The sequence below is a fragment of the Lissotriton vulgaris genome, chromosome 5 (assembly GCF_964263255.1).
Source record: "Lissotriton vulgaris chromosome 5, aLisVul1.2, whole genome shotgun sequence".
Classification (NCBI taxonomy): domain Eukaryota; kingdom Metazoa; phylum Chordata; class Amphibia; order Caudata; family Salamandridae; genus Lissotriton; species Lissotriton vulgaris.
The window spans coordinates 1,646,264,079-1,646,287,209 of NC_141693.1; the positions used below are offsets into that span (position 1 = coordinate 1,646,264,079).

The 23,131-nt window shown below is 45.3% G+C and overlaps 1 protein-coding gene across 1 annotated transcript in view; it reads right to left on the reverse strand.

Moving 5' to 3' along the window:
- SMARCD2 (SWI/SNF related BAF chromatin remodeling complex subunit D2) overlaps positions 1–23,131 on the reverse strand; it is an 805,600-nt gene that overhangs the window by 197,403 nt on the left and 585,066 nt on the right. The window contains exon 9 of the mRNA XM_086923795.1: positions 3,249–3,346. Coding sequence (XP_086779921.1) covers positions 3,249–3,346 — 98 coding nt within the window. The remainder of the gene's footprint in view (positions 1–3,248; positions 3,347–23,131) is intronic.

Sequence of the window (23,131 nt, forward strand, 5' to 3'; positions counted from 1 at the left end):
ATAAAATATACTTATTTTTTATATAAAACTTTGTGTGGTGTCCATTTGTAGTGTTGTCACTGGGTTACTGTATGTGGTCACAAATGCTTAACTTACAACACCTCTGAGATAAGGCCTTGCTGCTCGTGCCAAGCTACCAAGGGGGTGAGCAAGGGTTATTTTAGGAGTGTAATCCCCATATCCTGACTAGAGGAGAGGGTCCCTATTTGTCACAAGTACCTACCTGTGCCAACTAGAGACCCCCAATTCTAACACCTACGTTTAGTGCTACGAGGTCCAGGTCTGTGCAAGAACACACTATGAATATTCAAGACATTATTTTAAAATTGCATTACACGATAGGCCGCTTCAAAATTCTAGCAAAAGTCCTTACAAAATAGACATTTTAGTAATACCCAGTAAAAAAAATTTAGAATTGTCCTTTAAAAGCACACACTTCACAGTTCACTTTGTTACTCCCTTAAAATACCTCTCAAAAAAAAAAAATCTGTGTTATCGGGAAGCTTCAAATGGTTCCATCAATCAAAGCCAATACCCGCTTCCGCCACCCTTTACATGCGCAAATTTACATTTCTTTCAGGCAAGCAGGCACTCTGGCAAGAAGGCTTGGTTAGTTGTCGGCCCCTTTCTTGGTTTCATAGCACAAGACACTCCCTGCCTTACACTTCACCTGAAGCATTTCAGCTTTCAGTGACAGTTGAGTTTTCACAAAAAGTAGGGGAACTGTTTTTCTTAATTTAAAAAAAGTATGAGCACATCATAGTCATTCCGCTCAGATCTCGCTCACTTCTACATATATACATAGATAGCTATTTAGACATACTAGGTAACTAGAATTCGTGCCCCCGCCATGCACAGTTTTCTCGTCAATAACTTTATTGCAGGGATATTTTTAATGATGTCATAGAAGATGTTAGGACTCATGTAATATGTGGGGTAATTAGTAGTGCATGGCAAGGGCACAGGATATAGTTACCTTAGGGCACAATTTATCGTTTCTTCAGATAAGTATAACTAACGGCTGAATTTCTATAGTTTTGTGCGTGTAAAATCTGAACTTAACTATAACGCCTATGTAACCTTTGCTTTTTTAGTGAATTTCTAGGCATTTTCAGGTCTTGGCTAGACACTGCATGCGCTGTCTTGAAGAGACTTGTTGTGTTTCATCTGTGGGCTTCAGCCTGCCCACAGCCTTCCCAATTTCCCGCTCCATTGTCTGTCTAATATTCTTTGTTATCATTTGTCCCTGGCCTGCATGGTCAAGCCTATTCTTGTGTTTAGCCCAGCCCTCAGAGCATGGATCAAGTACATCCACTGCTCCCGTGTTTAGGACCATTTTAGAATCTACTTTTTTCTTTCTTTGTTTTTCAGCAGTCTACACAGTGCTTGTGCTTTTACCAGCTCTGTCTCCTCCCACCCATCTACAGATCATCCACTCCCCATCACTGCTGTTACCTTCATTGCTGCCTTCTGTTTCCCCTACCTCCTCTTTCCCGTCTCTGCTGGCTCCCTTGCACATCTCAGTGCTTCCTCAGTCCACAAATCATTCCCTCCCCCAACCCCGCCACCTCTTAAAACTCCATTGTAGTCTGTTTTGTTCTAGTGAGGGGTAGTGTTCTGCCTTTTAATGCCTTATAGCTGATGTGCTGATTGTTACATGTTTGCACGGCTGCTATTACCTGGCACACTTGTAGTCTCTGTTTATTTTCCACACATGTGGGTAGTAGGTGTGTGCGCGTGTTTACACCATATGCAGTCCTTCGGCTATTGTGTTTCAGCTAGAAAATCAGGCCTCAGGTGAATCTGGTATGTGCTATCATAGGGCATGTCAGAGCTTCTAAAGTACCTGTGCTGTAATTGATTAGCCATGTTTCGCCTGTGCAAAAAGATTAAACTGTTTTTGTCTCACCTTGTTGCTTCTCATTTCACTGGGTGGGACTCTCTTTCTTCAAGTTTTTGCCATCGGAACACTTTCTTACTTTTTCTGCTTTCACCAGTGAAGAGTTTCCGTGCGCCTTTTTTGCTTAACTTGAATTCTCTTCAAAGGAGCCAGGCTGAGTCTTGATATCATCAAGTTCTGCCTGTGCCTCACTGTCCACGGCAAAAGCCAACCTTTTAATGTGGTTGCCGATACAATGTATTTCTTCATGTTCACTACTGTAAACCATCCTAACACTAAGATTATTTCTGTTTTTTTTGTGCAGTTTAATAAAGCCCAACACAACCCAAACCTAGTTGAGAGCTTTATATTACCAGAAGTTATTTTTATGTGCAGTTTTATATAGCGCCACCAACACCTGAAGGTATTGAAGCACTTTACATTAGCACCACTTCCTTTTTTTGTGGAGTTTTATATAGTGTCTACACCACTGAACGTTTTGGAACATCGTACATTAGCAACAGTTACTTTGCACAAGGACACATTGATTTTTGTAGGCGTGACAGGATTAAGTAATTTGCTCGAAATCAAGACTATTAAGGCGATGCCAAAACGGCTCTGTTTGGAACTACCCCTGGTTACGCTGCTTCATCATGGAGTGATCTATGAGAACTAGTTTTTAGCAGCAACCTCGAGTTTAAATTCGCACCTGTACTTCCGATACCAAACAGCCTTTAATTTTCCCAGGGCTCACATATTGCCATTCCATACATTTAGGACCAGCAGAGAGGGAGACCAAGACACAAGAATCATGAGATTTTTATTTCCCCACTATGTGCTTTCTTGGGACTCTGGTTGAGTCCTGATTCCCAAGATGTCTCCCAACACTTCCTGTTTGAAATGTTGGCAGCCCTTCAGATCTCAACATGGGACCTGTGCTTAGGCTTCGCCAAGATATCTATATTTTAATTTTTTCTTTAATAACTCCAAAACTACTGATCAGATTTACGGTCTCTTTCTGGACCAAGAGCTGTAGTCATGTCTAAAATTCCTATGGGAAACTGCATGGGGAAAATGCGTTTTGAGCCCCCGTTTTTGTCTTGGCCCCCACTTGACAAATCTCCCCAAAACTTTCCACACAGTAGCTGAACTCAGTGTGTACCAGTTTTCAAAAATGTGGTAAGATTCGGCACCAAAGTTATTAGCAACCTATGGAAACTAGGTCCTAACTATAACAACCTACTGGCAACTATATATGTGCATACCTGAATATAGTAACTCCTGATATAGTTACTCACCAAAAGCAATGACTCGTGATGTAGTGCCTGTGGTGTAGTGGGCGTGCAACCTTCTAAAATCGTCATCCTACCTGATTGTGTGGTTTATGATGATTGGATCTGGATGCTGCAGCAGACTGGCCAGCTTTATTGGGATCTCAGAGAATTTCATTCGTATGCAGTTGAATATCTTAAGCAGTGAACAGAAAGAAAGATATGTATTAGCATTTGCATTCAGAATTTGGTAGACATAAGTGAAAAATCACACTGTGGTCACTGAAGCAATTCAACCTTTTCTACTAGGCACTGACTGATCTGCCATTAGGAATTTTACAGGAAATACATTAATTAAATCATTACATATTAATCAGTGGTGGCTCCTCCGCTAAGGCGGAAAGGCGTTGCTCCACTGTGAAAAAAGGAAAAATAAAATGACAATAACCTATCGTTATTGGCATTTTATTTTTCCAATTGCATGCAGTCAGTGGCCGGAGTGCATTGTGGGCAGGGCTGGCCAGAGCAGGGGAGGAGTGGTTTGCACTCCCAAAGTGTGCATTAACTGTTTGGCTGGCCCTCTTGGGCCAACCAAACACTTCATGCGCACTTTACATGTTCTTACCAGGCTGCATTACAAAGCCTGGTGAGGAGCATGCAGAGGCTCCTTGTTCCAGTCTGAGAGGCGATCCACAGCACAAAGACCAATCATAACGCTGCATTGCAGCATTGTGATTGGCTCAGGGGAGCCTGTGTGCCAGGTACTTCCTGCTGCCAGTCGGACTGCAGAAAGGAAGAAGGAAGAGGACGCAGGGGAGGCAGAGGCTGGCCGGCCGTTTCAAGGTGCATGTTTTTTTTTGCTATTTAATCCCCACCCCAACCCACCCACAGCCCCACCACCCCCGTCTGGTAGTAGCCGCTACTGATATTAATTCCTGTTAACTTAGTTCTAATGACTACCTTATTTTGGTTATGTTTACACATTATCCAGTGACTATTAAACAGCCAACAAGGCATCTCAGCAGCTATGCGACTACATTTCTTGCTTTTTTACCAACAAAATCGATAAAATATACGATGAAATAGTATGCGCCAACAAAGCAATTACCACAGATTTGGCATTTCCCCAGGTTGATACAGAATTAAAACTGGACACATACTCTTTAGATACCTTCCCTCCCATTTCCTTACAAGAAACCTCCTCTCTAATACTACAGATCAAGAGTGGAAGTCCTGATGATACATCCCTGCTAGGATAATGCCTGTCCTAGCAGAACAACTCTGCCCCATGATCGTAAATTTGGTGAATCTTTCACTCAGTTCAGGTACCGTTCCCAAAGAATGGAAACGAGCCCTTGTCAGACCCATCAGGAAAAACACTGCCACCCCATGGACGGACCTAACCAACCTCAGACCCATCTCCTTATTACCATTCTTAGGAAAACTAATCGAAAAACATGTAAATCATCATTTGTCTGGATACATTGAACTTGCTGGCGCCCTGGACTACTCTCAGTCAGGGTTCCGGCCAAAACATAGCACGGAGACCACCCTCCTGTGTGTCACTGATGATCTACATATGTACCAGGACAAGGGCCTTTCAGTCATCTTGGTTCTATTAGATCTGTCGGCAGCGTTCGACACCGTGTCTCACACTATCTTGACTGATCGGTTGTCGAATGCTGGTTGAAGAGCTTCCTATCTGATCGCACCCAGAGAGTCACCATGGGGGCCTATCGTTCAGCGGAAGTTGAGATCTCAAAAGGGGTGCCACAGGGCTCCTGTTTAAGCCCAACCCTTTTTAACATCTATGTGGCACCCCTGGCAAGAGTGATGCGTAGGTATGGTTTCATCCCCGTATCTTACGCGGATGATACGCAGCTCCTCTTCCCTTTTAAGACTCTCTCCGCTGATGTTAGGAGCTCTTTTTCATCAGGCATGAAAGCAGTGGCAAACTGAATGTCCTCCAACTGCCTTCAGTGTAATGTCAACAAAACGGAGGTAATGTTGTTTGGAGAGGCTAAAATGCTATGGACTCCAGAGTGGTGGCCACAAGACCTAGGAACAGTTACTGAGCCCAAACAGGTCGTAAAGAATCTGGGGATTCGATTCGACCAAGATTTGTCACTTAAACAACACACCAACTACATTTCAGGAATATTTTTCCACACCATCAGCTTGTTACGCAAGGTCTTCCCACTGTTACCTGACTGTTAGGAAAACTCTTGTTCAGACATTGATTCTAAGTCGGATCGATTATTGTAATGGCCTGCTGCTTTCTGCCAACGAAGGTGTGCTGGCCAAGCTTCAGGTCATTCAGAACACGGCAGCTCGCCTTTTTCTTAATCTCCCCCCAAGAACTGCCTCTAAACCTCTCCTTGAGCAGCTACATTGGCTTTCGATCCGGCAAAGAGCTAAATTTAAAATATGCTGTCTCATTCATAAATGTCTAAATGGACAAGGGCCCGCCTACGTAGAAAGGAACTTTGTTCCATACATGCCGACTCGTTCTCTCAGGTCCAGCAATAATCTTCTTTTAGTAGTCCCCCGCGCCAAAAAAACCAGACACGGGTGTAAAGCTCTATCCATTGCTGGACCTACTCTATGGAACAAACTCCCTTTGTCTTTGAGACAATGTAAAGAACATCTCATTTTCCGGAAACTCCTGAAAACCGCTTTGTTCAGAAATGATATCTAGACTCCAATCACTCATAACTTCCGTTACCACTGGCTCCACAAGCGCAGAGATACTCCAGCTGGAGTTGATTCAAGCGCTATACAAACCAGCAAATGAATAAATAAATAATGCTTTCCATAGTTCTATGTGCCTCACCTCTCTCTTCTGTTCGCCTTACCATTCTCACTGTAGACCTGCAAGATCTCACTGCTACAGACATTGTCATGATTTTTATTAGTCATACTTACATCATCAAACTCCCATTCTACAGTTTAATTTCTGTTAGCACCAGGTTGAGCTACCTGTTTATTTAAGGACAATTATACAAAATACTGTTCTACCATGTAAGAAGTGTATATTTGTCTGTTAGTGGTGGTAGTATACAACTGAATAGTATATGAGAAAATAATATTTACCTTCAGATGGATCAACAGGGGAGTATGCTGCTCACTTAACCAGTTAAAGTCCATACCACTAGTGCAACTTCTAACTGTGAAGGACAAGCAGTAACTGTGGGTGAACCTGTCCCAGTGAGCAGCAACGGAAGCACCCATCATTTCCATTCTGTCGTGGCATGTACTAGCCACCCTAGCTTTCAGCAACTAGCGATATCCTAACCTGACACATTTTCATTTGTTTATATGTGGATTAAACAAAAAAGGAGAGAGCAACACAATTTTCACAAACTACAACGCAGAGAAGACCAAACTGGAGAAAGGAAAATGTTACTTACCCTGTGACCATCTGTTTGTATATTCACATTCTCTGCACATTCCTGACATTTAGTGTTGTAAGCAGACATTTGCACTTTGTTTTTCTTTGGCCCTTTCAAGTCAAAAGGTTTGCTGTGACTCCACCATCAGACCACAATACACTAGGACAAAAACATCACTTCAGATAGTTTAAGCTCAATGGATAAGTACTGTAAGTGTAGTGTAGTATCAAATGCATAGTAGTTGGAACCGTGGTTGGTGGACGATATCTATAATGAAGCAATCCATGATCAGGGAGTGCTTCTGGGGAGGACGGTGGACACATGTGAATCTACAGCACTAGTTGCTATGAACAGATAGTTACACAGTAACATTTTTCGTTCATAGTATGAGTTGCTGTAGACACAGATGCTCTGCATGGACTATAAAAAAAGTTTTTCCCATTAGCAGTTACTAGCGGGCAGATGTAGCAGATGCTTGGAACAATGTTACCAGCACTACAAAAACCTACATCTGGCTTGAATGTTCACACAGTAATATTTGGTGAATATTTGTGGTCTTGACCATGTAACAGCATTACAAACGTCCGCTAAAGGAATGTTACCCAAGAAAATTACAGTGGCTACATTTTTGAGCGTGGAATGTGCCTTAGGTGGCACATGTACTGTGTGTTCAGCCTTAAAATAGCATGCTAGAATGTATGTTAACAATACATAAAGCAATGTCTGTTTAGAAAAGGATTTACCCATGTGATGCTTTGCAAAAGACACAAAACGTTTTGTTTTACAGATATATCTACTCCTGTCAGTATAATACATGTGCCCTCACGACTTCCAGAGGGGGAACAGCATTTACAACAACACTTTTACCACGCAGTACCTTTACCACGCAACTTTTACAACGCAAGTTGTTACAACAACTTACGCTGGGGGCGCTGTAGGATAGGTTAGTTTAATTTACTATCCAAAACCTTCTCTACTATCCACGGGGACTGGAGTTGGAATAGTAAATTAAACTATTAACTATCCAGCGCCCCCCAACGCAAGTCGTTGTAAAGACTTGCGTTGTAAAACCTGCATGGTAAAGGCACGCGTTGTAAAAGCATGCGTAGTAATGACATACATCCCTTCCAGAGTGAGTAATCCTCTTTCAGCCACAGAATTTAGACATGGAAAGAAGATGGGCAACTCAATAGCTTGGTAACATGAAAAGAGTGTATACCATGTATAGGAATGTTGGATATGTCCTTAAGACGGCCCTTTCCATGTGAACCTGAATGAATGGTTTTTCTTTAGTCAAACATATTGCCTGGGCCTGATACTTGTCATATAAAAATGTTCTTTAGTCAAAGCCTGCAGCTCACAGATTTTCTTTGGAGATGTGATGTTAATTAGGAAAGCTACCTTCCAAGACATGCCACAGGAGTGTAGTAATTAGAAAGAAGAATCCATAAGTCTAGTGATAACCACATTAAGGTTCCAAGCAGGCACTGGGGGTGTCCTAGTTGGGAAGAGTTCACAGGGATGAATACTTCCTATTCGGAATATAGGCTACTTATGCAACTAGACGAAGACGGACAGAAGAGAATGCAAGACCTGCTTTATGCAAATGCTACAAGTAACAAATGATGGTCTGCACATAGACTATGCGCTTACCAATACAATAGTGGGCAAATCTTGTCCGTGCTTACCAATACAATAGTGGGCAAATCTTGTCCACTTAGCTGCATAACAAGCACTTGTGGAAGGCCTGTGTGTCCTCTGGGAGTTTCAGGTAATCAAGCTGTAAGACCTCAGGTACCAGATAGCTGGATTCGGTTACCTGAGCTCTGGGTGTCTGAGCTGACCATGTTGCAGAGTCAGAAGGTCTAGATCCAGCAGTAATTTTTCATGTTGATGGAGGAACATTTCCAGCGCCTTGAGACCCTTACGGGTGAATAATCGTGCTTAACAAACACCTGATTTGATTTGAGCATGGAGCACCAAGGTTGTCTAACCCACGTTGGTGCTTTTAGGATCAAGGTCATTGACACTTGTCTCACAAATTGGAGGAAAAACGTAAAAGAACATGCCTGATCAGTTCATCCATAGTGCATTGCTCATTGACTGTGGGTGTCGGTTCTGGTGTGGTCTTTATCTCGGGCCCAGTGGACTGGTATGGTGGGAGCTCTACTTCTTTGAGCACTAGCTGCAAAGCATCTGTCGATTCTGCCTACCTGGGCTGCTCCCTTCCCGCTGAGAGAGGACGTTTCCACACGGCCCTACAGAACCCGAGGATTCAGGCCCCTCCGTAAATCCCTCCATCCCGGGAACTGGTCTGCGCGCTACACTCCACGGGATCCCACCATCGTACCGGATACTAATTAGACCCTGACTTACTGATAGTGTGCTCTAACGCGCCTCCACGAGGGGTCACCTACCCATGTTTATCACCATGACCCCGGAATGACCCGGATCTGGACGGGAAACCTGCCCTGGCTCTCGTGATTGCCCCTAACAAAACGTTTCTCACTGACCAGTCTGGGCATTTGGAGCAGCCCCCTTGGAATCCCTGTGTCCTGCGCTAAACTGCGGTATTTAGGTGCAGTATCCCCTCATCATCTCAACCGGGCCCTCCCTTACCCTCGATCCTGCATATGCAACCCATATTCCTTGAAAGGAACTGATATACCGCGACCTATCAGGAATATTCGGGGCTTGCAATGCTGTGGACCCTTTAACGCTCCGAACTCCAATTCTCGAATCTCTAGAACCTACCCTGACTCTGCAGAAGCACAAAAAAGCCCCAGTTTTCATATTCAAAAAGTGTCTTTGTCCCCACCCCCTGGTCCTCTTCGCCCTGATGAAGGTGCAGCCAAAATAGGCTTCGCATCGAAACGCGCGTTGGCGTGATCTACATGAATGGCCCCTAATGCAGCTGTTATCAACTTACCCTATCCTGTTTGGCCTCCATGTTAACCTAGTCCTAGCAGTCTCCAAAATCACCCACTGCAGGCTATTATGTACCTCCATCATTGTATGTGTGTGACTGTATTATTATAATGAGTGAGTTTATGAATGAATGCATGTTTTAGTGAATGACTGTGGTAGTGTGTGGGACCTGAATAAATGTTGTGCCTCTGTGAAGCCCCTCTGTGAATTATTGTTGCATATTTTTGTCTTTAACCCAACACATGTATCTAGATATGAATTCGTTTTTTATAAATAAATCAACTCTATTTTCCACAAAATGGTGTACTCTATCTGTCTGATGTATTGTTGACTCTGATACGAATTGCTTTGTCACCACCCCCGTACCACTAGGATCCCTTCTCTGGGACCTATTAATTTATATAGGCAGGGTCCCTTCGTTCTACTCAGCCGATTCTGCCTACCTGCTCCGTTCTACATCCAATGGTGGTAGGCTCGAATAACCTCGCCTCCTCCTATTTGATACTGAAAAGGTCCTCAAACTGAACAAACATATAAGGTGGCTTCTGGCGCTGCCTGTTATGGTTTGCCCAGAGGCACATTGTGTCAGTGCCTGATGGTTGTCAAAAGAGTTTGCAAGCCAAGCAGACCCCATAGTTATGCTTGAGGGTGAAGCACAGATTGAAAATCCTATGCTGGTCTGACCAGGGGAATTTTACCACGTGCTTTCCATTGCATTGTCGCAATACGACCTGGTTCCTTGACGAAACAGTCTCAACACTGAGTGACGGTCTTCTTGGTCGCATTGCTAAGAAGATGTCTAGACACTTGATTCTAATGTCCTGATGGCTGGCACCGAAGATAGGTGCTATCTGCATATGTTTTATTGTTGCTGAGGTGAAAGTCTTGACAGCTACCACAGAAGAAACTGCAATGGTCCTGGAGTTGCCATTAAAACGTCCAATTCCAATGTTATTTGTTTATTCTGGCAAGAGACCACAATACTGTTCTTAACTGAGTCAACCCTCAGGAACAAAACCTGATAGAACATTTGTGGAATGCATCATAATCAGCAACAGAACGTAGTGAGGTAAAGACTATGCATCGATTTTCTTGGTTGCAGCACCAAATGCACCTCCAAGGGCCCAAGACTGGGTTTGACACCACTTAGCAGGTCAGGACTTACAGCAGAGGAGCCCAGGTGCTGGTTGTAAGATGCAGGTGAAGTCTGTGATGTCCCTGAGAGTATAGCAACAGGAGGCAAGCTCAGTCAAACCCTTGGAGAACCTTTAGAAAGTAGGATGCAGAGAGTAAAGTCCAGTCCTCTCATTCCCAGGCAAGAAGCAGCAGGCCAACACAGCAAAGCAAGCAGCACAGTGGCAGTCCATCCTGGCAGTACAACAGCTCTTCTTCCTGGCAGAATGTCCTCAGTCCAGAAGTGTTCTGAGTATATGGTGTTAGAGATCCAGTACTTATATTCTGTGAAGTAGGGAGGATTCCTAGAAAGGTCTTTGTAGTGCATAAAACCCTTCCCAGGCTCCAGACACACAGGGGGTATGCAGCTCTTTGTGTGGGGTCAGGCACATCCCTATTCAGGTGCAAGTATTAACTCCTCCCACCACTCTAGCTCAGGAAGACCCACCAGCCTGGTGATGGGCCATCAGGATATGTTGAGCACTCCTCAACTACCTGGTCTAGAGTGAATTAACAAAGCCCTACTGTCATTGAACCCTTACATATATTCTAGGGACAGGCAGAGGCACAGAATGGTAAAAGTAAGAAAAAAACAACTTTCTAAAAGTGGCATTTTCAAACCTGCAATTTAAAAACCAACTTCACTAAAGGATGTATTTTTAAATTGTGAGTCCATAGACACCAAACTCCAATTTTCTATTTGCTACCAATTAGAAGATACACTTGTAAAGTGTTACAAAGCAGCTCCACTGCTAACATATGGGAGAGATAGGTCTTACTGTAGTGATACACGAATTTAGCAGTTTTTCAATACCAGGACATGTAAAACTGAAAAGTACATGTCCTACCATTTACATTCACTGCATCCTGCCCATGGGGCTATCTAAGGGGTGCTTTACCTGTAGTAAAGGGAATGTTTGAGCATGACAAATAGGTGAAATCGCCAGTTTGACATGGCAGTTTAAAACTGTACACACAGACTGCAGTGGCAGGCATGGGACAGGTTTGAAGGGCTACTTATGTGGGTGACCCAATCAGTGCTGAAAACCCACTAGTAGCATTTGGTTTACTGATCCTGGACACATGTAGTGCACTGTACTAGGGAGTTAGTAGTACATCAAATGTGCCAATCAAGGAGAAACCAAATGTCATTACATTTTAGAAACAGAGCACATGCATTTGAGCATGGCCAGCAGTGGAAAAGTGCCCACAGCCCTAAAACCAACAAAGACAAAGTTCAGCAACAAAAAACAGGAGGTTGGAAGCAAAAAGAAAGGGCAAACCACACCAAAAGATGCCAGGTCTAACAATTGCTGACCACTTAGCTGGGATGAGCTATCTGGTAGTGGAGAGGAAAATCTGGCAGAAGAAAGGTCACCTTTAGCACTATCTCTTTTGACTTGGAGATGCCAGAGAGGGCTTCTGTTACTAATTCCCATGACCCTCCTACAAAGCTAGTTCCAGTGGCAGTAGACAGGAAAACCAGTTTTGACCCGGTCAGGTTAAAAAAGGTTAAAAAAAATCCTGATATGTTGAAATAGGGGTTCTTTTGTCATTTTACAGTAAAGCAAAGAGGAAGTGCTACAAAAGGTGGTGGGGTGACTTTGAAATAATATTTAGGATTCAGTGGTAGAATTTTTCAAGCCAGTAGCTAGTGACAGAACAAATCTGGTACCGCCACAACCACCTCCTCAGAAGATTCCTGAACCTGAGAAGTCTCCATCTAAATGAGGCCCTGCTGGAAAAAGAATCCTTAATTCTGTGTCCTGCTGGATGATGAGGATTTACACAAAGACTGGAGGACTCCTGAATTTTGCTGGTACACAAGGACTGGAACAGCTCTCTAAGGGTCAAGTGGTTGGGCTCCTGTTTATCTACTTCAGAAAAACAAAACGTAGAAGGACTTTAAACTCCAATAGAGCCTAGCCGACTAAAGATGACTCGACCATGCAGGACACCAGGTTGGAGAGAGAACTGGGACCCAGAAGCCTGCCGTGAGGAACAAGGGGCTGTAGGACTGACCTGAAGATGCTTTCCCAGTAGTTGGCCACTTTGTCTGAAAGCAAAACCTTTGACTAGAACAAACCACTTGGTGCATCCAACATCTGCTTTTTCGCGGTCAATCTGAAATCAGTTTGAGTCCACCATAAACATTTTTCCATAGTTCTTGACTTTTTCTAAGCACTTTCTGCCTTAAGACATTGAAAAATAATTTCCGGTTTCATTAAACCATTTTGATGACCATGGTATTTTTTGGTTCATTACAATTTTCTCTATTTTTCTACACTGGTTTGAAAATGTTACTGTGTGTGTTCTTTGTTTTAGAATTGTTGGTATTGCCGGAACTTAGTATGCATTTCTATGGAGACAGCCTACTACTTATGCCAGGGCTATCATAGGTTGAGCAGAGATTCCCTATCAACTGTTTTTGACCTAACCAGAGCTGTTTTTTTGAGTTGTCCCACTCCCAAATTATTTACTCAATTTCTGACAGATTCTATTAACTAAAATTTGTCAGAAGACTAAGCATCCATGAATGGAGCCCAAATACAGGCGTTATTTTAGGGTGCAGCATACAGCATAGCATAACTCTGCATAAAATCCAGTTTCACATCAAAGAGAACAAAGACACTACACATATCATTATGACAAAAACAAGTCTCTAATTTAGTCCTATAGTTCCCAAGCAGGTCTCATTCACCACTCGCCACAGCAGGGTGATTAATTCAATCCAGACAAACAATCCCTTAACGCCTCCTCCCATGTCTACCCCTTTGAGCAGGAAAGCCCGAGGCTAGTAATTTCCCCTGCGCTCCCAAGTCCATTAGTATAATGTTGCATTCTGTTGTACTTTCATACTGCCTTCTTCTGTTCCCTTGCCTTTCCCTGTCTGGATCTGCTGCCTGGAATGTATGATGCGTGCCTGCATCTTACATCCTGGGTTCCAGATTCCAGACCAACTGTATTACAAGATCTCGATATGAATGTTAGCAGCCCTACATGCCAAGAACAGATGCATACTGGTAAGTAGCATATTCAGTTCGAGGTATGTGGGCTGCTAAATTCATATCTTAGCATAGAATACATAGCAGTCCCTCCATTAGCGGCGGTTGCCCGTGCCAGCTGCAGAAACCTGAAAAAGTGTCTTGAGAACAGCCTGTCCTACAGCAGCCTGCTGCTTGGAATGCACATCAACACAGTAGTGTTTTGTAAAGGTATGTGGTGTAACCCACGTGGCTGCTCTGCAAATGTCCTCTAAAGGAATGTTCCCCAGGAAAGCCATGGATGCCCCCAATTTGCGTGTGGAGTGCGCCCTTGGGGGTATTGTTAAAGTGCGCTTTGCCTTGTGATAACAGATTTGGATGCACTTAACGATCCATCTGGCTATTCCTGCTTTTGAAATTGGGTTGCCTTTGTGTTGTGGTGAGAAGGCAACAAAAAGTTGTTTCGTTTTCCTAAAGTGTTGTGTCCTGTCTATGTAGTACATTAACGCCCTCCGTACGTCTAACGTATGGAGCATTCTTTCCGCCACCGTTTGTGGGTTTTGGAAGAATGCCGGCAAGTCTATAGTTTGGTTGAGATGAAACTGTGACACCACCTTTGGAAGGAATTTGGGGTTAGTACGTAGCACTACCCTATTTGGATGAATCTGAATGAATGGCTCTTGTATTGTGAGTGCTTGTAGCTCACTAACACGCCTTAGTGACGTAATAGCAATCAGGAAAGCTACTTTCCATGTTAGGAATTGTAGTTCACACGAGTGCATTGGCTCAAACGGTGGTCCCATCAGTCTGGTGAGGACCACATTGAGGTTCCACACCGGAGCTGGCGGTGTTCTTGGTGGAATGACTCGTCTCAGACCTTCAAGGAAAGCTTTGATGGCAGGCACTCTGAAGAGAGAGAGATGCTGCCTATTTTGAAGGTAAGCTGCGATGGCGGATAGATGTATCCGAATAGAAGTGAACGCTAGCTTGCACTTGTAAAGATGTAACAGATAGCAAATGATGTTAGGGATAGATGCATCTAGCGGGTTGATGTTATTGGTTGTGCAGTAAATGACAAAACGCTTCCATTTTGCCGCATAGCATGCTCTGGTTGTTGGCTTCCTTGCCTCCTTGATGATGTCCATGCATTCAGGAGGTAGGCTGAGGTATCCAAACTCTAAGACTTCAGGAGCCAGATCGCCAGGTTGAGCTGTTGCGGATCTGGATGCTGAATATCTCCATGGTTCTGCGTCAAAAGCCTGGGCGTGAGGCGCAGTCTTTGATGCGGAACCACTGAGAGTTCGAGGAACGTGGTGTACCAGGCCTGGCGCGCCCACGTTGGAGCAACTAGGATGAGTGTCATCGAGTGTTGCCTTAGTTTTTTCGCCACCAGTGGTATCAGAGGTGTCGGCGGAAAAGCGTACGCAAATTTGCCTGACCAGTTCATCCATATCGCATTGCCCTGCGATTGCGGGTGTGGGAATCTGGCGGCGAAGCTTTGGCATTTTGCGTTCTCCCTTGTGGCGAACAGGTCTATCTCTGGATGACCCCACCTTTGGAAGTACGGCTGGAGTACTGATGGATGTATCTCCCACTCGTGCATTTGATGGCTGTATCTGCTGAGCAGATCTGCCATCTGGTTGTCCTTCCCCGGGAGGTGTTCTGCCATGAGGAAGACGTTCCTCTGAATGGCCCACTTCCACATGCTCTGAGCCAGATGAGACAGCTGCGGTGAGTGGGTGCCCCCCTGCTTTTGGATGTAGTACATCGCGGTCATGTTGTCCGTCCGGACTAGCACCACTTTGTTGCATAAATGTACAATGAAGGACTTGAGCGCCATGAAGATCGCCATCAGTTCTAGATAGTTGATGTGCATCTTCTGTTGCTGCGTCGTCCATAGTCCCTGCACTGTGTAATTGAGCAGATGAGCTCCCCATCCCTGGAGAGATGCGTCCGTTGTCAGGACAATCTGTGGCACTGGCTCCTGGAACAGTCGGCCCTTGCAAAGGTTGTGTGGAGTCCACCAATGCAGAGAGTCGTATGCCCGACTGGTAACCAACACTAGGTCTGTCAATTGTCCCTGAGCCTGTGTCCACTGATTTGCTAAGCACTCCTGGAGCGGGCGCATGTGCAACCGTGCGTGAGGGACTATGAAGATGCAGGAGGCCATCATGCCTATCAACTGCATGAACACTCTCGCTGGAAGTGAGTGTTGTGTTCTGAATCTTTGGATTAGAGACTGCATGCTGTCTATCCTGACTTGGTTTGGTTGAGCTTTGGCCGTCAGGGTATTGATTGTCGCACCTAGAAACTGCCGGACATGTGCCGGCTGAAGATGCGACTTTGGGTAATTCAACGAGAAACCCAGGTCGTGAAGGAGATGAATGGTAGTCGACATGTCTGCGGCGCACTGTTGTTCCGACTTGGCTTGGACGAGCCAGTCGTCCAGGTAGGGGTAGACATGGATGTTCTGCCTCCTGAGGTGCGCTGCCACTGTCGCCAGGCACTTGGTAAACACCCTTGGGGCTGTGGTGACTCCGAAGGGTAGGACCTTGAACTGATAATGCCTGCCCTGGATAGTGAATCTGAGGTATTTTCTGTGGGACGGGTGTAGTGGAATGTGGAAATAAGCATCCTTGAGGTCTAAGGTTGCTAAGAAGTCCCCTTGGTTTAACAAGGGAAGAATCTGTTGCAGTGTAAGCATATGGAAGTGTTCTGACAGTATATACAGGTTGAGGGGACGGAGATCCAGAATTGGTCTTAGAGATCCGTCCTTCTTTGGAATAAGGAAGTACAGGGAATATACCCCCGTGCCTTCCTCCCCCACTGGCACGAGCTCGATTGCTCCTTTTTGCAGCATCACCACCACTTCCTGCTGCAATAAGAGCAAGTGCTCTGCGGACATAGGCCTTTGCCTTGGTGGAATGTTGGGTGGAGTGGATTTTAACTCTAGACAATAACCGTACTGGACAAGTTGTCGCACCCACCTGTCTGTGGTGATGTTGAACCAGACGGGCAGGAACTGCTGTAGTCTCCCCCCGACAGGTGTTAAGTGGTCGGGGGGCAGTGACAGAGAGTCACTGTTTGCTTGGGGTAGAGGAGCGGGAGTTGTTGTTCCCTCTGCCGCGTCCTCTGGTGCTGTTTCCTCTGTAGCCCCCCTTGTTCTGTTTGGGGTACGAGGATTGTGTTCCACTTTTAGAGAATTGTGACTGTTGACCCATCTGTCCTCTGGTGACTCCACGTGCACCTGAGCGACGAAAAGTATTGCCACGAAACTGTTGTGATTGAAGGGCCCCCATGGATTTGGCAGTTTCGGTGTCTTTTTTGATTTTTTCAAGGGTGGTGTCAACATCCGGACCAAACAGTCTATCAGGATTGACGGGTTGATTAAGTATGGTTGTCTGAATGTCAGGTTTAAACCCCGATATGCGGAGCCACGCTTGTCGTCTCAGCATGACGCTAGTGTTAATGGTCCTAGCGGCTGTGTCCGCGGCATCAAGTGCACACTTTATGGCCGCGTTGGAGATCAGTTGTCCTTCCTGTATAATGATCTTGGTGCCCTCTTGAAAGTGTGGAGGCAGGTGTTGCACAATTTGTTCTAGTGTGTCGTAATGCGACCTATCATAACGTGCCAATAGTGCCTGTGTATTTGCAATACGCCAGAGATTGGCAGCCTGCGCAGCTACTCTTTTGCCCCCTGCCTCTAGCACTTTGGACTCTTTATCCGGGGGAGGAGCTTCACCCGTTGTCTGGGAGTTGGCCCTCTTCCGGGCATTCGCGACCACCAGGGAGTCAAGCGGCAGCTGTCCCCGAATGTATGCAGGGTCTGCAGGTGCTGGTCTGTACTTTTTTTCAATACGAGGATTGACCACCCTCGCCCTGGTAGGCTCTTTAAAGATGTCCGCCGCATGCTTGAGGACCCCTTTGAGCATAGGCAGTGTTTTTACAGTCCTTTCCGAAACTGAGAAAGTGTCAAATAGGAAATCCTCCTCAACAGGGTCAGCATGCATGTCCACATCATGATTTGCAGCTGCCCTTTCGATGAGTGCATGGAAACCTGCAGAGTCCTCTGTTGGGGATGCACGTGTACTGAAAAGCTGTGTGTCTTGACCCACATTATGGGTGCCTTGGTCACCAAAGTCATCATATGCATCCGGCTGTGCATCTGGTTCATTGACTGGGAAAGTATATTGCTCATCTTCGCCATATCCCTCACATTCAGAGGGGTCTGGAGACGGAGTTGGGCTCCTCCTTGGAGGGGACTGGATAGGCTCCATGAGGCCTGAGGCATCCTGTGGATACTTTTTCTTCTTCAGGGGGATGACATAGGAGTCCACCGGCTGTGAAGTTATTTTCCTTTTGTACAGGGTCAATTTGCCTGTATCAGCATCGATAAAACACTCCGAATCCTCTTCTGAGTCGAGTCCTCGACCTGACAGTGCCCCTGCCGTTGAATAATCCGGCTTCTTTGGGGTCGATTTCGTTGTGAAGGCCTTCGGCGCCTCTTTTGGCGGCAGAAGGAAGAGAAGTTTACTCGCAGACTTGACCGGAACGTCCATCGCCTTCCGGGGCGCTGGCGTCGGCGCCGACGAAACAGAGGCTTTGTCCCTGGACGTTTCAGTCCCAGTGGCCCTCGGCACCGACGAGGAATCCTTGACCTTGCCTTCGGATCCGACGTCTTGTTGGCCCTTGTGAGTTTTGGACGATGATGGCGCGTCCGCCGGCCCAGAGGTTCTGGATCGATGCGCCGATGTGCCAGTCTTCGATCCGTGTGACTTCGACGGCTCCGTTTCTCCCACGCGTCCGACCAACGTCCCAGTCGGAGTCGGAGCCGTGCCGCTGTCTTTGGCGGGCTTTGCCGGCGGTGTAGCGGTCGACCTGTGCGTGCCGCCCTTCTGCACCGATTTCGACACTGTGGAATCGACAGATTTCTTCGATCTCTGTGGACCGGAGGCCGACGGAGTCGATGAAGCAGTGTTTTTGTACGTTTTTGGTTGTACGGCCGCCATCTTAGGGACGCTGGAGTCCTTGAGTTTCAGTTTCGTTTTCGAGTCGGCCATTTTAGGTGTAGTCGATACCGCTTGTTTCAGTTTCGGTTTCGATACCCTCTGCGCAGCAAGTATGTCCGTGGCCGGGCCTGAATGCGGGGCCGTGGCTTGCGCGACGGGGTCTTGGGTAAGGCCGACAGGCGATCCCGTGACCCGTTCTGTATGTTCGTAAACTTCGGGGCATAGCTCATCCCCTGAGCTATCTTCCGCGGCCCCATAAACCTCTTCGACGTCCCCTACCTCGTCGACGTTTTCAAGGCCTTGATCCACGACTTCGTTGTCGTCTTCTGGATCCGCCTCGACCTCCGTCTCTGGCGGGGAGATTTGAAGATGATGGCTCTGGTCCTCCTCTTCCTGGTCGTCGAAGATGTCGTCCGGTTCCGGGGCCGACTGGTGGGCCTCAAGGCGCACAGCGCGCCGAATCTTGAGTGTCTTCTTGGACCTGAAACTAGCACAGGCCCTGCAGTTTTCTTCGTTATGGTCTGGTGAAAGGCATTTGTTACAGACCGGGTGCACGTCTATATGTGGGTATTTGGCCCCACAGAGCGGACAGAGCTTAAACGGACTCCGCTCCATGCTGGAAAAGTCGCTGTCGAGTCGCGATGAGAAGGCCTCGATGTCCGAAGAGCAAAACTCCGCTGATTCCGGCTCCGAGAGACGGAAGAACTCGAGACCGCACGCAAACAATACCGACGTAATAAATACAAAGCCTTTTGGCCGTTTAAAGTTATGTTTTCTCGGTTCCGACAGAGAGGTGTCGAGACCGCATCCGAACCCAATGGCGGGAAAAAACAATCTGAGGATGGAGCCGATGCCCATGCGCACTGTAGTCCAGGGGAGGAGCCACCTATCTCGGGATACTTCGAAGACTCTTCCAGGACAACAATGTGCGATCATCCGGACCCAACACTAGGCGGCGATCTAATGCTAAGATATGAATTTAGCAGCCCACATGCCTCGAACTTTTTTACTTACCTTAAAGCTATGGATGGTGAAAGGATGTCAGCGGAAAGGAAAAAGAACATTTTCTTACATTGTCTTGGGTCAGAAGGACAACTTGTCTTTAGAACTTTACCTCCTGTGAGATCTGGTGGTGATTCAAATGTTTATGATGAGGCTGTACACAGAATAGAGGGAAGATTTAAACCAGTAACCAGTGTAGCCTTAAACAGGTTTAAGTTTTATACCAGGATACAAGATGAGAATGAGTGCTTTGATGATTTTTTAACTGCTTTACGTGCGCTTTCCCTCCATTGCAATTTTGGTCTAATGACCGACGAAATGATTAGAGATCAAATTGTTGTGCATGTGAAAAGCAAGAAAGTACAAGAGCAGTTATGGATTTTAGGGGATCCAAGCTTAGAGACTGCTATTAGTACAGCTAAAGCATTAGAACAGTCCGACAAATGGATCAAATCTTTAGACAAAGCCTCTGTTCAAACCACTCCTTCCACATCCACTGGTGAGGTTAGCACTGTGAATGTAAAAACTCAAAGTTCTACCAAATACGAGGGCAAAGGTAAACAGTTTTACTGCTTTAGATGTGGAAGCCCGGATCATATAGCTTCTTTTCCACAGTGTCCTGCTCTGAATAGACAATGTAATAAGTGTAACCGCACTGGACATTTTTCTGAATATTGTAAAACTGCTGTTAAGTCAGTTAATGATTACAAGAAGCCTTCTTATAGTACTCCCAGACGCACTAATAGTAATGTATCTTACATTGCGGAGAGAGAGGGTAACGATCCGTTGATTAGAGAGTCTGGCATTGTAATTTCTATACAATCTTCGTTTGATATGACACTAGCAGATACTTTACCTGCTCCAAAGAGTTTAGTGAACATACTAGGTAAAACTCTTGAACTCATGGTGGACTCCTGTTCACCGTGGACCATTATTACTCGTGATTACTGTGTAGAGTCATTTGGTAATCTAATTGATGTGAATTCTTTGTGTGAACCTGATATTGATGCCTACAATTTTGACACTTCCAAGATCAATTTTATAGGTTTTAAAGAAGTCCCTATTATTGTAAAAAACAATTCAGCTACTATTAAGATGTATGTAGCATCTAAAGGTGTGAATGTTCTAGGTTGGCGGGACCAAGCTAAGTTGGGGATCTCGTTAAATCCTAGGTTGAAAGATCCTGTGTGTGTCCTTGCTATAGCTGATGGGGACTACGACCTGGCATCCATGTCTAAAGAGATATCTATCTCCTTTCCTAATGTTTTTTCTGAGAAACTTGGGAGATTGAATGGTTTTACGCATAAAATCAAAGTCAAACCAAATACTGTGCCTCTTAAGCAGAAGTTGAGAGGTGTTCCCATCAGTGTCAGGGAGGAGCTTAGAGTCATGCTTGACAACATGGTTAAAGATGGTGTCATAGAGGAGGTGGAATCCTCTGAATGGGTTTCGCCTATTGTTTTGGCGATTAAACCTGACAAAACAATTAGGTTGTGTGTAGACCTGAGAGCGTTAAATAAATGTTTGGTCACAGACTGTCATCCGTTACCTAACATAAATGAAATGTTGTGCATGCTTGACGGTGCCTGTGTGTTTTCCACATTAGACCTTAGGTCTGCATACCACCAGATAGAGCTCACGGAAGACTCAAAACACTTCACCGCTTTCATCACTCCCCATGGATTGTTTCAATTTAAAAGGATGCCTTTCGGCCTAGCGTCAGCCGCTTCTGTTTTCCAGAGGGCAATGTATCACATATTCAGGGACCTGAATGTCTACGTCAAATGCTTTCAAGATGATATTCTTGTCTTTTCTAAAAATCTCTCTGAGCATGATAGTCACCTTAGGGAAGTTTGTTCCAGGTTGGAGAAGTTTGGCTTGACCATCAAAGCTAGTAAGTGCAAGTTTTTTTGTAAGACAGTAGACTATTTGGGCCATTCACTTTCAGGGGATGGAGTTGTACCAAAAAAAAATCTTGTGGATGCCATTGTTAAGGCTCCTTCCCCAGACAACAAGGAAAAGTTGCTTTCATTTGCAGGGCTTTGCGAATATTATAGCAAATTTATCAAAAATTTTGCAAGCAAAATGGAGCCTCTCAGAGAACTTACTAGGAGTTCAGCCAAATTTATTTGGTCTGAGAAGCAGGAACAAGCTTTTAAACAAATCAAAGAAGAAATTGTTAATGCTCCTACTTTGAAGTCCTTTTGTGTCAACAAGAAGTGCATCATTACAGTTGACGCCAGCCTTTATGGCATTGGTAGTGTGTTAAGTCAGTCATCTGGTAAGGATGAATGGTGTGTTGCCTTTTCCTCAAGGACTTTGTCTCCCACGGAGAGAAGGTACTCCGTAATTGAAAAGGAACTTCTGGCCTGCATTTGGGCTGTTGAACACTTCAGGAATTATGTTTGGGGCAATCGATTTGTACTACGTACCGACCATAAACCCTTGGTTGGGATTTTATCTCCTGGAGGTGGATGGAACTCCACTGCGCGTATAGCTCGTTTGTCTTCACGCCTTCAAGAGTATGATTTTGAAATTGTGTATGTTCCGGGTAAGTGTAACGTGACTGCTGATTTTCTTTCAAGGTTTCCTTGTGAGGAGTCTCCAAAGATGGATAATGACATTGATGTCGTTGCCTCTGTTGGAGATTGTGTTTCCAAGGAGTTCATTTCATTGTCGGAAGAAGAATGGTTTCTTGAACTTGGCAAGGATGTGGTTTACCAACATCTGTTTGATTTTGTTAGGAATGGTTGGCCACCCCATAGGGGTGTTTCTCCGGATATAGCTCCCTTTTGCCAGGTTTCTTCGGAAATTGAAGAGTTTTCTGGTTTACTTTTCAAGGCTGGTAAATTAATTCCGCCCCAATCCTTACAAGAGAAGATTCTCCTTCTTGCTCACCAGAGTCACATTGGCATGTCGTCAATGAAACGTCTGATTAGAGAGAGCTTTTGGTGGCCGGGAGTGGACAAAATGGTGGATAGGCTGGTGAGAGATTGTTCGCATTGTGTTAACAGTGATAAAATGCTTCATGTGACCTCAGCGCCCCTCAAGCCTGTGTCTTGGCCCACCTTTCCCTGGCAGAAAGTGGGCTTTGATATATCTGGCCCATTTAAACAGTTGCCTTACAATGCTAGGTATGCCTTAGTTCTGGTAGACTACCACTCCAAGTGGCCCGAAGTAAAGTTTGTCAGCTCTGTTTCTTCTCAATCGGTCATTCTTTTCCTTAAGGAAGTCTTTGCTAGGGAGGGATTCCCTGAAACCTGTGTCACTGATAACGGGGTTCAGCTGGTGTCTGATGATTTTGAGAAATTCCTCAGTACATGTGGAATCAAGCATTACACCACCTCTCTCTATGAGCCTAGGGAAAACGGCCAAGTTGAGCGCTTTAACCGTGTCCTTAAGGATTGTTTGAATGTTGTGCAGACTTCGGATGATAGTTGGGTGGATGTTGTGAGGAAAAGATTGTGGACATATCGTATCACCCCTCACTCTG